At 40.4% G+C, this 13,302-nt stretch overlaps 1 protein-coding gene across 1 annotated transcript; it reads left to right on the forward strand.

Annotated features, from left to right (window-relative positions):
- The first annotated feature begins 2,442 nt into the window (after positions 1 to 2,442).
- Positions 2,443 to 5,033, forward strand: BBS10 (Bardet-Biedl syndrome 10). The gene is made up of 2 exons (XM_007448752.1): positions 2,443 to 2,627; positions 3,053 to 5,033. Exons 1-2 carry the CDS (start codon positions 2,443 to 2,445, stop codon positions 5,031 to 5,033), a joined length of 2,166 nt encoding a protein of 721 aa, XP_007448814.1.
- The last annotated feature ends 8,269 nt before the right edge of the window (positions 5,034 to 13,302 follow it).

A 13,302-nucleotide genomic window follows, 5' to 3' on the forward strand; every position in this document is an offset into this window, starting at 1 on the left:
AAAATGCCATGAAATATTTGAACTGATGAGCCACAGAACTTCAGTTGAAAATTTTCACTTTTTAGCATGCTAACTATTCATTTAAGTTAAATATCCTGTTTAATGGCCATTTATAAATTCAAATACTACCACTGGTCAGTTTTGTAAAATAGAATAAAAGGATGTTATCTGCAGTGTAAGTACAGCACACTGTCAAATTCTTTTCCTTACAGTGCATAGTAAATGTACAGATAGTCATAGGCAACTGTTTTGTAATGTATTACATTTCTAATCTGTTATTCCTAACCTATTATAAAAGTTTGCAGAGACAAAAGATTTGAGTTTTTCTAATCTGTAAAATGATGCTAACTTCGACAAGTAGGCATTCTAAATAAAATTTTTAAAAAGAGCAAACTGATCAAACGACTGAATATAACATATGGTGACTAGATTATTTAGTCTTAATTTTTTAATTAAAAATAATTTTATTTGGGGGGGTAGTTGTGAAGGATGGTGAAGGGCTTGGAAGGGATTTAACAGCTAGAATCCTTAATGTATGCTTTACGTGATGCTTCATATTCATTCTTCTTGAATACTCATAATAACCTTCAGATGAGTGGAAGTTACATTTTATAGATGAAGATTCTGAGGCTCAGAAAAGTTAAATGATTCTAAAAGCTACATAGTAAGAGCGACAGCGAAGCTTGAACCCATGTCTGACTTCAATGTCCATTATCTTTCCACTGTACACTTAAATAGAACTCTGACTTTACTTCTAAATGTGTGTAATAATCCACTGCTCGAATCGAGTAACCCCTTTGTGATGGGTAAGAACGAAAGAACCTTGGGAATTCCCTGGTGTCCAGTGGTTAGGACTTGGTGCTTTCACTGCTGGGTCCCAGGTTCAATCCCTGGTTGGGGAACTAAGATCCCACAAGCCGCGTGGTGCTGCCTACAAAAAGAAAAAGAAACTTGCCATTACACAAGCATATACACAAAACCCACATGAAAAAGTTTTTCCCCCCACAAATCACCTATTAGTCCATACTGAGTCAAAATCACATACGTTCCAAGAAATCATTCCTCTTTAGTTTTCCTCTTTTCCTCCATCATCCTCCCCTCCCATATTTGCACCCCTCAGGATCCAGTTCCTTCTGGTTAATAGTGAGTTGGTTCTGCCTTACTGGGGGGAAGGGGAGGGCTGACAGGCTTCTGTCCTGTGCATAGGAATAAGGGGTAGGGAAAACAGGCCCTCACTGTTCAACTTCAATGAAACATCTACAAGGTAAATAATTTTCTTACTAATGTTGACCATACTCTGATAGGTGTCCTGTATTGTGTTATGATAATCAAGTCTTCTGCACCTTACAAAATATCCCTTTCTTGTGGAGATAGCGGGCCCCTAGAGTGGTGACACATCACAGTAATTTGTTGAGTATGTTGTACTTGTTGAGTGCTTAGTACCTACGAGGCAACATGCAAAAACAAAAAAACCGCCTTGTAAACATTCTCACCCTCCTTAAAACCTTGATTTTTTTTTACTTATCTATTATCACCATTTTTTTTTAAGATGAGAAAAGCGGAGACAAAAGAATGTCACAGAAAAGTACATGGCACAGCAAACCCAGGTCTAAATATTAAGCCTATGCTCTTAGTCATTTCATCCTTAAGAGAGAGGGTATGTGTGTGTCAGTATACGAAACAGTAAGTATGTTGTTTCTGCTTAACAGTATGTTTTTTTCTGCTGTCGGATTGTGTCCAATAATCTTGGGTCACTGTGTTTTTAAAACATCCTATTGATTACCAATGTGCTAAGTGTTACATCTGTCACCTCTGCTAAAGAAAAATTAAACTGTGGTGGGTTTCATAGTGATACCTAAGCCCAGGAAATGTGGCAAAGCCCCCAGCAGAAAGCACGAAGCCTGCAGCTCGTGACCGTGGCCAGGGCCTCCTCATCTGTCCTGCAACCCGAAAGAGAACCGCTGATGCAGAGTGTGGACAGGGTATGCACGAGTCCAAGGCAGAAGTTTCTGTTACGAAAACTTTACTTTTGAGGGAGGTCGGGAACGAACCGAGCTCTAGCCGCGGTGCCCAGTCCCTCCGCTCTCGTGCCGAGTTCCTGGGAGACGGAGGGATCTGGTGGCAGCTGAAGCCTCCAAGAGAGAGGAATGAATTCACCTAGGAGGGGGAGAAGGGCTTGCGGTTTCCTGTCCGGGGACAGCTCCCGAGAAGCCCCAACCTCTTTCCCACCTTCGCGGGTTTTTGAACCTCTAACTCCTACTGGCAGAATAGCGGGACTCTCCCGCTGAGCGGGCGGGAAGGCAGACCCTCGCCCAACCAAGAAACCGAGCAACACCGTCTTCCGGCCTCCTCCCCGCCTCTTCCGCTTCCGCCTGCGCCCCGCTCCTGGTCGTCCTGGGCTTCTACAGGCGGCGACCCGAAGCCGTCGGAAGCTGAAGGGCTATGGCAGCTGCGGGATCTGTGAGGGCGGCGTTGCAGGTGGCGGAAGTGCTAGAAGCCGTCGTGAGCTGCTGCTTGGGGCCCGAAGGGCGGCAAGTTCTGTGTACCAAGCCCACTGGCGAGGTGCTGCTCAGCCGGGATGGCGGCCGCCTCCTGAAGGCGCTACACTTAGAGCATCCCATAGCCAGGTACTTGCGTGTCACGCTCCAGACCGTTAGAGCATCCTATAACCAGGTACTCAGGTCCCGCACTCCAACCCTCAGGCCATCTCCCTGAACTTCTTGTCCTTGAGGTTATGCTCCTGGAAGAACTGACCTTGGACGAGACCAGAGTACGCTCAGAGTTAGAGCGCTGCCCGCTGCCCGAGGGAACATTCCCAGACATCGGATCATTAACAAGTGCCGAGAGCTTGTCTCACTCCTTTCCTTCCTGCTCGACCCAACCCCTAGAATCTTGAAGTAGAACAAAGTAACTTAAAAAAGGAAAAAACTAAAACTAAGGATATCACAGAGACAGTATTCTCGTTTTATATCTGTAGCTGTAAAAACATGGTTTCAACTTGATTTAGGCAGCCCTCTGAGAATCTGAGTTGCTTTATTTTTTTCTTGTACAGGATGATGGTGGCATGTGTTTCCAGTCATCTAAGAAAAACAGGAGATGGTGCTAAAACATTTATTATCTTTCTTTGCCATTTACTCAGAGAACTTCATGCAATCACAGACAAGGAAAAGGATTCTTTCTTTTCTGAAAATATTCAAACCCATGAAAGGCACTGGAAAAAGTGTTGTCAGTGGAAGTTTATTTCCCAAGCTCTTCTAACATTTCAGACACAAATATTAGACTACGTTATGGACCATTACTTAAGTAGACACTTTTTGTCCATCTTTTCTTCATCCACCAAAGAGAGACCATTGTGTAGGAGCTCTTTAGAGATGCTCTTAGGAGCATACTTTTGTGGAAGAGTGGGAAGAAATAATCACAACTTTGTATCACAGTTGATGTGTGACTACTTTTTCAAGTGTACAGCTTGTGAAAGTGGGTTTGAAGAAGTACTTGAGTTAGTGGATGACTGTTTTGTCGAGTTGAAAGTTGGTGTCACTGGCCTTCCTGTTTCCGATTCCAGGATCATAGCTGGGCTTGTGCTTCCCAGAGACTTTTCTGTGTACTGTCCAGCAGACGGTGACATAAGAATAGTGATAGTAATAGAAACCATTCAGCCTCTTTTTTCAACTTTTGGATCAGAGTTTATTCTGAATTCAGAAGCACAGTTTCAGACATCTCAATTTTGGATTGCAGAAAGGACAAAAGCAATAATGAAATATTTACAGAAGCAGAATGTAAAATTGCTCCTATCTACTGTGAAACAACCAGACTTAGTAATTTATTGTGCAGGACTGAATGGCATATCCGTGGTGGAGTGTTTATCATCTGAAGAACTTTCTCTTATCCAGAGAGTCACTGGTCTCACTCCCTTTGTACTACCACAGGCCTCTTCTCAGTATGAACTCTCTAACACTGCTATGGTGAAATTTTGTAAGCCCTTTATTCTTAGATCCAAAAGGTATGTACATCTTGGCTTGATTAGCACATGTTCGTTTACACCACACTGTATAGTTCTTTGTGGTCCAGTGCAGGGTCTTGTTGATCAACATGAGGATGCTTTACATGGGGCATTTAAAATGCTCCGGCAATTATTTAAAGACCTTGATCTAAATTATGTGACACAAGCCAGTGACCAAAATTGTACTTCAAGTCCTCTTATTTATAAGAATAGTAGAGAAAGTAATGACTTACCAGAAATTGTTAATGGCTCAATACAAAGGCCATATCAGTACACAGTTGTAAAGAACAAAGATGAACTGGCAAAAACTCAAGCATATTTAAAAGCATATTCAAATTTGGTAGTTCCAAGTGTAGAATTAGAAACAAATATATTGTGTTCAACACCAACAGTGACACTAACAGATACATACCACACAGATGCAACACTGAGATGTTTCTCTCCAGACAAAGCCAGGATAATGGATGACCATGAACCATTTATTGAGAGTAATTCTGCTAACTCAACAACAGAAAATACTAGAAGAGAAATTTCTTATGAAAATTTACAGGTCACAAAAAATGCTAGAAAGGGGAGCATATTACCAGTGAGATATAAGTCACTAGAGATGTGTACTTCCCAGAGTTACTGTTTCTCATCTGTACCAGCTGGTTGTGTTTTGCCAGTGGGTGGTAATTTTGAGATCTTGTTGCATTACTATCTTCTCAGCTATGCCAAAAAATGCCAGCAATCAGAAGAAACCATGGTTAGTATGATAATTGCTAATGCACTTTTAGGCGTTCCCAAAGTCTTGTATAAGTCTAAGAAAGGAAATTACAGCTTTCCACAAATATGTATAAGAGCTCTCCAGTCACTGCAAACCAATCAACCCATGATAAGCAACCAGAAAGGTTTGGAATCAGTTGCTGGTAAATACCAGTTACTAACTTCAGTTCTTCAGTGTTTGAGAAACATTTTAACCATTGACTTGGTAATCAATATTAAGAGACAACCTCAGGAAATTTATGATCAAGATTCGGAAGAGGAACTATAAAATTGGAAGCTTTTTATTAACCAAAGTTTTAATCCAACTCAAGCCATAAAGCAAGGCAGGCATGTGACCTCTGATTTTCAAGTTAATTCAGTCTAGTTAGGAAAACAGCATAACTTAAAAAGTCTTTAGAAGTACACAAGGCCAGCACACATTCAGACACAAATATTAGAGACTACATTATGGCACAGTTCTGAGGAGGAATCCTTCTGGATGGGTGAAGCCAAGATCTGAGTAAGTGTATCTTTTTTCCCCCTCAGTATCCCTGTGTCTCTGCATTTGGGGGAAGGTATTTCCTTATAGCTCCTTTTTACTTTTCTGTATCTTTTTTCACTCTTCATCCCTTCTCCCTTGCCTTTCTGTATCTAGTTAATAGAGTAATTTAATCTCAGATATGGATGTGGTCTTGAAATGCCATCCTGCTTTAACTGTTTATAATATAAAACATTATTTGCTTTATTTAAAATGATTTATTTTCCCTACTCATAATTTCTATAGCAGTGAGTAAAAGGCTCATTTTCTTTTTCTCAAACAGTGTGAGTAAAATTAGTTTTTACTTTTTTGTGTCCCCTTGTTTAGAGCCTGGCTAGATTTTTTTCCCCATTCATACACCAATGAGTATGTCACCATAAATATGGCTTTGTGCATTGTAAACTTATTTTCATTTCTTTAGTTGAAAGTTAATTCCAGAAAGGATATGAAATTCATACTATCATTTTTCTCCTGTCCTCTAAGAGCTTGCAAAACTAATTCATGTATTTGCTGAGTTTTCTTGTATTTGGTGCATAGCCAGAGTTCAGTAGTAATGCAAGAGGGAGGGGATATGGGGATATACATAGGCATATAGCTGATTCACTTTGTTATACAGCAGAAACTAACACAACACTGTAAAGCAGTTATATTCCAATAAAGATGTTAAAAATAATAATAATAATTTGAGAATTACAGTTGGCTCTCCAATCCTTGGGTTCTCCATCTGTGGATTCAACCAATTGTGGATTGAATATATTCAGGAAAAAAAATTCCAGAAAGTTCCAAAAAGCAAAACTTTAATTTGCCAGGTGCACTGGCAACTATTTATATAGCATTTACATTGTATTAGGTATTATAAGTAATCTAGAGATGATTTAAAGTACACAAGACAATGTGCACAGGTTACATGCAAACACTGTGCCATTTTATATAAGGGACTTGAGCACCCACAGATTTTGGTATCCTCAGGAGTGGGGGAATGTTCTGGAACCAATCCCCCTTGGATCCCGAGAGACCACTGTATTTATTTCTAATATGAATTTTTTAATGTTTATATTTTATCTTAAAGGTTTATAAATGCAAATAATACTGTGCACTTAGCTGTGAATAAGGACAGTGTCTTCTACTTTTAGTAGTTCTCTGTAACACCCCAGGCAGTGCTGTGTTCATACCAAGTATTCGGAAGTGCTTGTTGAATAAAACTGTTATCTTTAATCTGATCTAATTATGTGTTTCCAGTTTACTAATTCAGCAGATTCTTATTGAGTGCCTACTATGTGCCAGATGCTGAATATACCATGGTAAACAAATAGATATGGTTCCTACCTTCATGCACCTTTCCTCAAAGGTTAATGGGTAGTAGATAGTGACAACACTTGGATTAAGATTAAATTTAGGAAAACTGATTAAAATTCCATTACAGTTAAACTTGAAAAAGCGATGACTAATAATGTGTTTAAGAACTGTAATAGTCCATCATGCAGATCTCATGATCTTTTATATTAAATATAATTTCATTTTTGTAAGGTTTATGCCATATGTGATAACATTATTTCACTTCTGTGACTATGGAGAGCATGTATTAACTCTATTTCTCATAGATATATAAACGTACTGTAAAATTGTTGTATAATTTTTTCCATTCACTTTTTTAAATTGCCTGTCAGGTCACTTGATAGCTTTGCTTTACTTTGTTGTTGTTGTTTTAAATACTTCATCATTGAAGGCATTCAGAGACTTTTCCATGTATGCCTGTGCCTTGCATGTGGTAGACATTTTATAACTGTAAATAATCACTAGCCCAGGAGCCACTTTGTAATCTGGGAGTGGGTCTTTTTGTGTTTGGCACCTCATCTAATATCTGGCACACGGTAGTAGCCAATAAATGTCTGTTGAGAAACTCTGGTCCTCATGGATGAGCTCCTAATTATTTCTATCAAACTTTCATGGAAAAGGATCTGTTTGCGGGGGAAAGAAGCAAAAAATGTAGAACAAATCTGCACAAAGCAATCGTTTTTCTTTTAATTAAAAAAGTCCTCAAAAATGGTGATAAAGCTTTCATGGGTCATCCTTGTCATTTACAGAATAACACTAGGGAGTTTATATTACTGGGTTAGATAAAAAAGCACTTCAAAAATGTAATTACGTTGTACTTAAACCCACTTACACAAAGGATTTGAGGTGACCTGCAACAAAAAATAGATGAAATTAAAGTAAAATCTAAATAAAAATTAAAGAATCAAAGGCAAAGAAAATGTAAAAATGATTAAAAGTCAAGACCATGTTCCTGTTTTTATTCTGCATAATGAATAACCTCAAAATTTACTTGATTGGAATCACTGTATTATTACCTCTCATGGTTCTGGGAGTTGCCTGGATTTAGCTGAACAACCTTTCCTGTATCCTGTTGGGTGAGGCAGTCATGCAGGTCAGCTGAAGTTCAAGGGGAGGGAACACAGGTCCCACCACTCAATGGAAAGTGTCAATGACACATTATAAGAAGAGCATGTGGGATGAGATATATATTGAGACAGCTATCTTTGGAAAACAATCTGCAGCACCATGGGAGAGAAAAGAGGACAACTTCTCAGCTGAGGTTTTTATTATTATTTTCTGAAGTTACACATCAGTCCACCTCCCACAAACACGTTTTCCCCAATAACTTTTATGAACTCATTTTTTTCTCACTGGGCCAGCACAAGCCATTCTTATTCCCAAAAGAATAGGCATTAAGTAGTTGAATTATCTCTGAACTGCTTTAGCCAGGGAGCTGTTTAACCATGTTACACTGGAAATGTTAGGGTATGCATGTTTTAGACTAAAAGGGACGGGGAAGAGGAATGCAATTTGAGCCTGAACTCTTTTTTTTTTAATAAATTTACTTATTTATTTATTTTTGGCTGCATTGGGTCTTTGTTGCTGTGCGCGGGCTTTCTCTAGTTGCGGTGAGCAGGGGCTACTCTTCGTTGCGGTGCATGGACTTCTCATTGCGGTGGCTTCTCTTGTGGAGCATGGGCTCTAGGCGCGCGGGCTTCAGTAGTGGTGACATGCAGGCTCAGTAGTTGTGGCTCGCAGGCTCTAGAGTGCAGGCTCAGTAGTTGTGGCACACGGGCTTAGTTGCTCTGCCCGTGGGATGCATGTGGGATCTTCCCAGACCAGGACTCGAACCCGTGTCTCCTGCATTGGCAGGCGATTCTTAACCACTGTGCCATCAGGGAAGTCCCGAGCCTGAACTTTTATCAGAAATTACTCATCTCCTCCCAAAAGGAATAGAATATGTTTTTCTTATCACAGCACAGCAGAGAAAACAAAAACTACAGTTGGAGGGGGATATATATATATATATATATATATATATATATATATATATCCCCCTCCAACTGTAGTTTTTGTTTTCTCTGCTGTGCTGTGATAAGAAAAACATACCCCCTCCAACTGTAGTTGGAAAAAGTATATATATATACTTTGCAGTTCTGTAAACAGCAAGAGATTGGTAACAACCTAAACTCTAGATGGATCCACAAACTAAATGGGATAGGGGCAGTGACTGGGGGTGGGGGTGGGGAACATGCATAGGGAAGAGGTGAAAAGGTGATTTCTCAGTGTATACCTTATGGCATTTTGATTTTTGAACCACTTGAATACTACTTATTCAAATGAGATAAAATTTTAAAAGATAGATTTAGAGCAAACACATAGAATACACCCCAAATAGTAATAAAGTAATAAGGATCCTGGCCTAAGGAAACACAAGATCAGAATGGAAGAAAAATGATGTGAGATACACAGTGATGGATCAGTACTTTTACAGTGGAAGAAAGGATACAGTCAAAAGAGGGAATATTCTCTTAACTATAATTGGCAGGGGTTTTCTCAACAATTCTGGAAACGTTCTCCCTTAGCAGGCTACTATGAGCCAAGGAAGTGCCAGCAACCAGTGTGGCGTTCATTTCCTCATGGAATTTTCAGTCCTGGGTCTGGCTTCCTCTTATGCAGCCTCACCACCAGATTTTGTCAGCACGTTGAGAATGGCTCTGTCTCAGGGTCTGAGTCAAACCAAACTTGTGAGCGTGATCAATTTATTTACAGTAAGAACTGTTCCAGGAACTAGAACATTCCAAGTCCATCTGACCAGTCTTTCCTTTATGTATGGACCTGTTTTATTACTTCCTGTGGGAAGTAATAATCAGGTGGTTGCTCAGTAAGCATGGAATCAGAGCAAGAGAAATCAAATTAACTCCTCCCAGCCAGTTATGCTCCAGTTCCCCAGTGCTCGGTCCTGGCCTTCCACACCTACACTTGCTTCCTGTGGGATTCTATCCAGGTCTATAACGGGTGCCACTACATGCTGATGATTCCAAATTTTGTATTTCCAGCCAACCTCTTCTCTCTACTCCCAACTCAAGTATCCAACTGCCAACCCAGTCTCCATGTGGATGCTTACCCTTAACATGTCCAAAACAGGATCTCTATTTCCCATCCCCTAAACCTGGCCTTTCCCCTGCTGTCCCATCTTAGTTAATGGTATCACCAGTCTCCCACTCATTCAAAACAAAAACCTGAGAGACATCTTGCCTCCAGTCTTTCCTTCGCATCCCACAGCCAATCAGCAAATCCTGCTGGCCCCACAAATAAAGTGGATTTCAAATCCACCCATTGCTCACAGTTGCCTTTGCAGCCCAAGTCACTTCATCTCTTACCTGCAGCAGCCTCCTAATGGTCTTCTTCGCCTCTCTCTCACCTTGTACTTTATCCTAGAGTGAGTCCCCCAACTTATTATTTCAAATATTTTAACTCCACAAAAAAGTTGGGGAAAAAGAAGCACAACAAACGCCCACAAATCCTTCATCTAGATCCACCAGTTACCATTTTACCCTTTGTGCATGCGTGCATGTGTGTGCGCGCGCGCACACACACACACACACACACACACACACACTTCACTGAACCATTTGAAAGCAAGTTGTATCCCTAAATACCTCAGTATTTTCCATGAACAAGGACTTCCCCTACATGATTGAATGATTCTTTTAAAAATGCAAATCCTGTCATGTCATTCCTCTGCTCAAAGTCTTCCAAAGGTTTTTACTTCACACAGAATGAAATCCAAATTTATCATAGTCTACAGGGCTGTACATGATCTGTTCCCCTGCTTATCCCTAAAATCTCATCTGATACTCTCCCTCTAGCTTTCTCCCCACCAGTTACACTATGAGTCAGGACAAGTTATGCCATACTGAGGTAACAAATAACTCCAGATCTCAAGAGCCTTGACACAGTACAAATTGATTTCTTGCTCACATTCATGACTATTAAAGGTCAGGCTTCTGATCCCACACTGTTTTCTTCCTCACTCCTAATTCAAGGCTGGTGGAGCAGTCACTGTCTTGAGCGTTACCAATCATCACGCCAGAGAGAGAGAAAAGAGATCTAGAGGGTGTTGCATTGGCTCTGTTCAGAACTGGCACGTGTCATTTCTGCTCATGACTCACTGTCCAGAATTCGTCACGTTGTCCTACCCATCCACAGAAGAACCAGTTAGTGCAATTCTACCTTGTGCCTGGAATGAGAGAGAACCAGGACATTTGGCAAACAGCATGAATGAGTACCCAAACTGGCCACCTTTCTGTCCCTTGAATGCACAAGTTCATTCCAGCCTCTGAGTTTTCCATTTGCTGTTCTGTCTGCATAAAAGTCTTCCCCTCCAGGGCTTCCCTGGTGGTGCAGTGGTTGAGAGTCCGCCTGCCGATGCAGGGGACGCGGGTTCGTGTCCCTGTCCGGGAAGATCCCACATGCCGCAGAGTGGCTTGGCCCGTGGGCCACGGCCACTGAGCTTGCGCGTCCGGAGCCTGTGCTCCGCAACGGGAGAGGCCACAACAGTGAGAGGCCCGCATACTGCAAAGAAAAAAAAAAAAAAAAAAAAAAGTCTTCCCCTCTGATCTTCATATGGCTCACTTCCTCACTTTATTCAGGTACTTCTGCTTTAATGTCACCTCCTTAGAGGTAACCTTTCTTGACCTTTCAATCTAAAATAATACCTATTTATTATTATTATTATTACATATTACATATTATTAATACATATTCCTTCCCCGTAACCTCCCTTGTTCTCTATCTTCCTACCTTGTTAAGCTCTTTTTGAAGCACATATCTGATGTTATTAGTATGTGTGTTTATTTTTTCTATTGACTGCTTTCCCCATAAGAATGTAAACTCCATGAGGACTTTGACTTTTTCACTTCCATATTTCCAGCATGTGGGATAGTTCCTGGCCAAGCAGGCACTTGGTGAATGAATGAATGAATGAATAGGAATGGACCAATGGAAAGACTGACTAAGGCTCCCTTCTCCTGAGCGGTGATCACATAGATCCAACCAACATTTGCCTCAGTGACTCCATTTTTGTTTGTTTCCGACACTACCTAAGCTCCGATGAACCCAGTTTTTTCTTAAAATACTAAATCACTGCAGAGTCCTACCAGCCTGGAAGCCACTCCATTTCCTTCAGGTGACTTAGCATGTCCCTGTTCTAAACAATCATTTGTTCATTTTAAAGAGTAGCTCTCAGTAGGAAATTTCATTCCCAAGTCTGCTGAAAGCCTCCCTGTAGCCTTATGTAGACATGCTGTATTATGGTTGAATCGTATTTATGCTTAGGTTAACAATATGGTAAATATGCATAGTTCTTGCAGTCTCTGTCATTTACAACAACTCCTTTGGATGTTTGTATTGATATTTAGCCCCAAGTAAAATCACCAATCACCAATGCCAGATCTTATTATAAATAAGATCTGGGTGAAAACCTCCCTGATTATAGCAACCAAGGTTCTTGTGCCCAGATTAAACACACCTAGTTAGTAACTGGCTGTGCTTCCTGAACTACTCAGGGAGGTTTCCATTATCTGTCCCCCACTATAGGGAAATCCCTGCTGCAGCAACAGAAATATCCATTTTCTTTAAAAAAGGGACCCCATGGTATATTTAGCCTTAATACATATTTCAAAAGTACATTTGTGCAAAACTTCCTGGGCTTCACTTGTGTTTCTGTCACAATTGACACATCATTTTGTACTTAATAAACTCCCATACTGATCTCTTCTAATTTGTACTGTATGTCTTAAAATTTACATTAACTCGCAATATGATTAGTCTTAATAATTAGTTAGGGTTTCGTATACAATCCCCCAGATGGTAATGCCTACGAGATCATTATCGAATGATAACTTGGGCATAACTTGATAAGGAAGTTATCTAATGTGCTCTTTGAGAAGACTTTGTTGGTTATTCAGGGGGAAAAAATGTCCATTTATACATTTCTCTTATTGGCAATATTTTACTCCAACCCTTTTGAGAAGTGAAAAAGGAGATCTCATATATGTATTAGAAGAAACGAAATTAACTATATAGTGAAGACAAAACTGGGACAGTTTGAAGATTGTATTTCTGTTCTAAACTTTGAGGCACAGTGTAGTAGAAAGAACATAGTATTTGAAGTCAAGCAGACCAGTATTGCCATCCTGGCTCTACCAGTTACTATTTGTGTAACTTTGGACAAGTTGCTAAATACCTCTTCTACCTCAATGTCCTCATCTATGAAGTAGCAATAACAGAACCTACCTCATATAACTGTGGTGAAGATCAGTAAAGATATCTGATGAGAAGCGCCTCGCACAATGCCTGCCACATTATTAAGTAGGAGCTTAATAAATATTAGCTTTATTTCTTCCTTTGGTTGCCATAAATTTTTAAAAAATATTTATTTATTTGGCTGCACTGGGTCTTAGTTATGGCACGCAGGATCTTCGTTGACACATGCAGGATCTTTAGTTGAGGCATGCAGGATCTTTTAATTGCAGCATGCGGAAATCTTTTATTTGCGGCATGCAGCCTCTTAGTTGCAGCAAGTGGGATCTAGTTCCCTGACCAGGAATCGAACCCAGGCCCCCTGCATTGGGAGCGCAGAGCCTTAACCACTGGACTACCAGGGACGTCCCACCCATAAATTTTAAACTTTTCCCTC

Source organism: Lipotes vexillifer, unplaced genomic scaffold, assembly GCF_000442215.2.
Source record: "Lipotes vexillifer unplaced genomic scaffold, Lipotes_vexillifer_v1.1 scaffold329, whole genome shotgun sequence".
In the NCBI taxonomy this organism is placed as follows: Eukaryota; Metazoa; Chordata; class Mammalia; order Artiodactyla; family Lipotidae; genus Lipotes; species Lipotes vexillifer.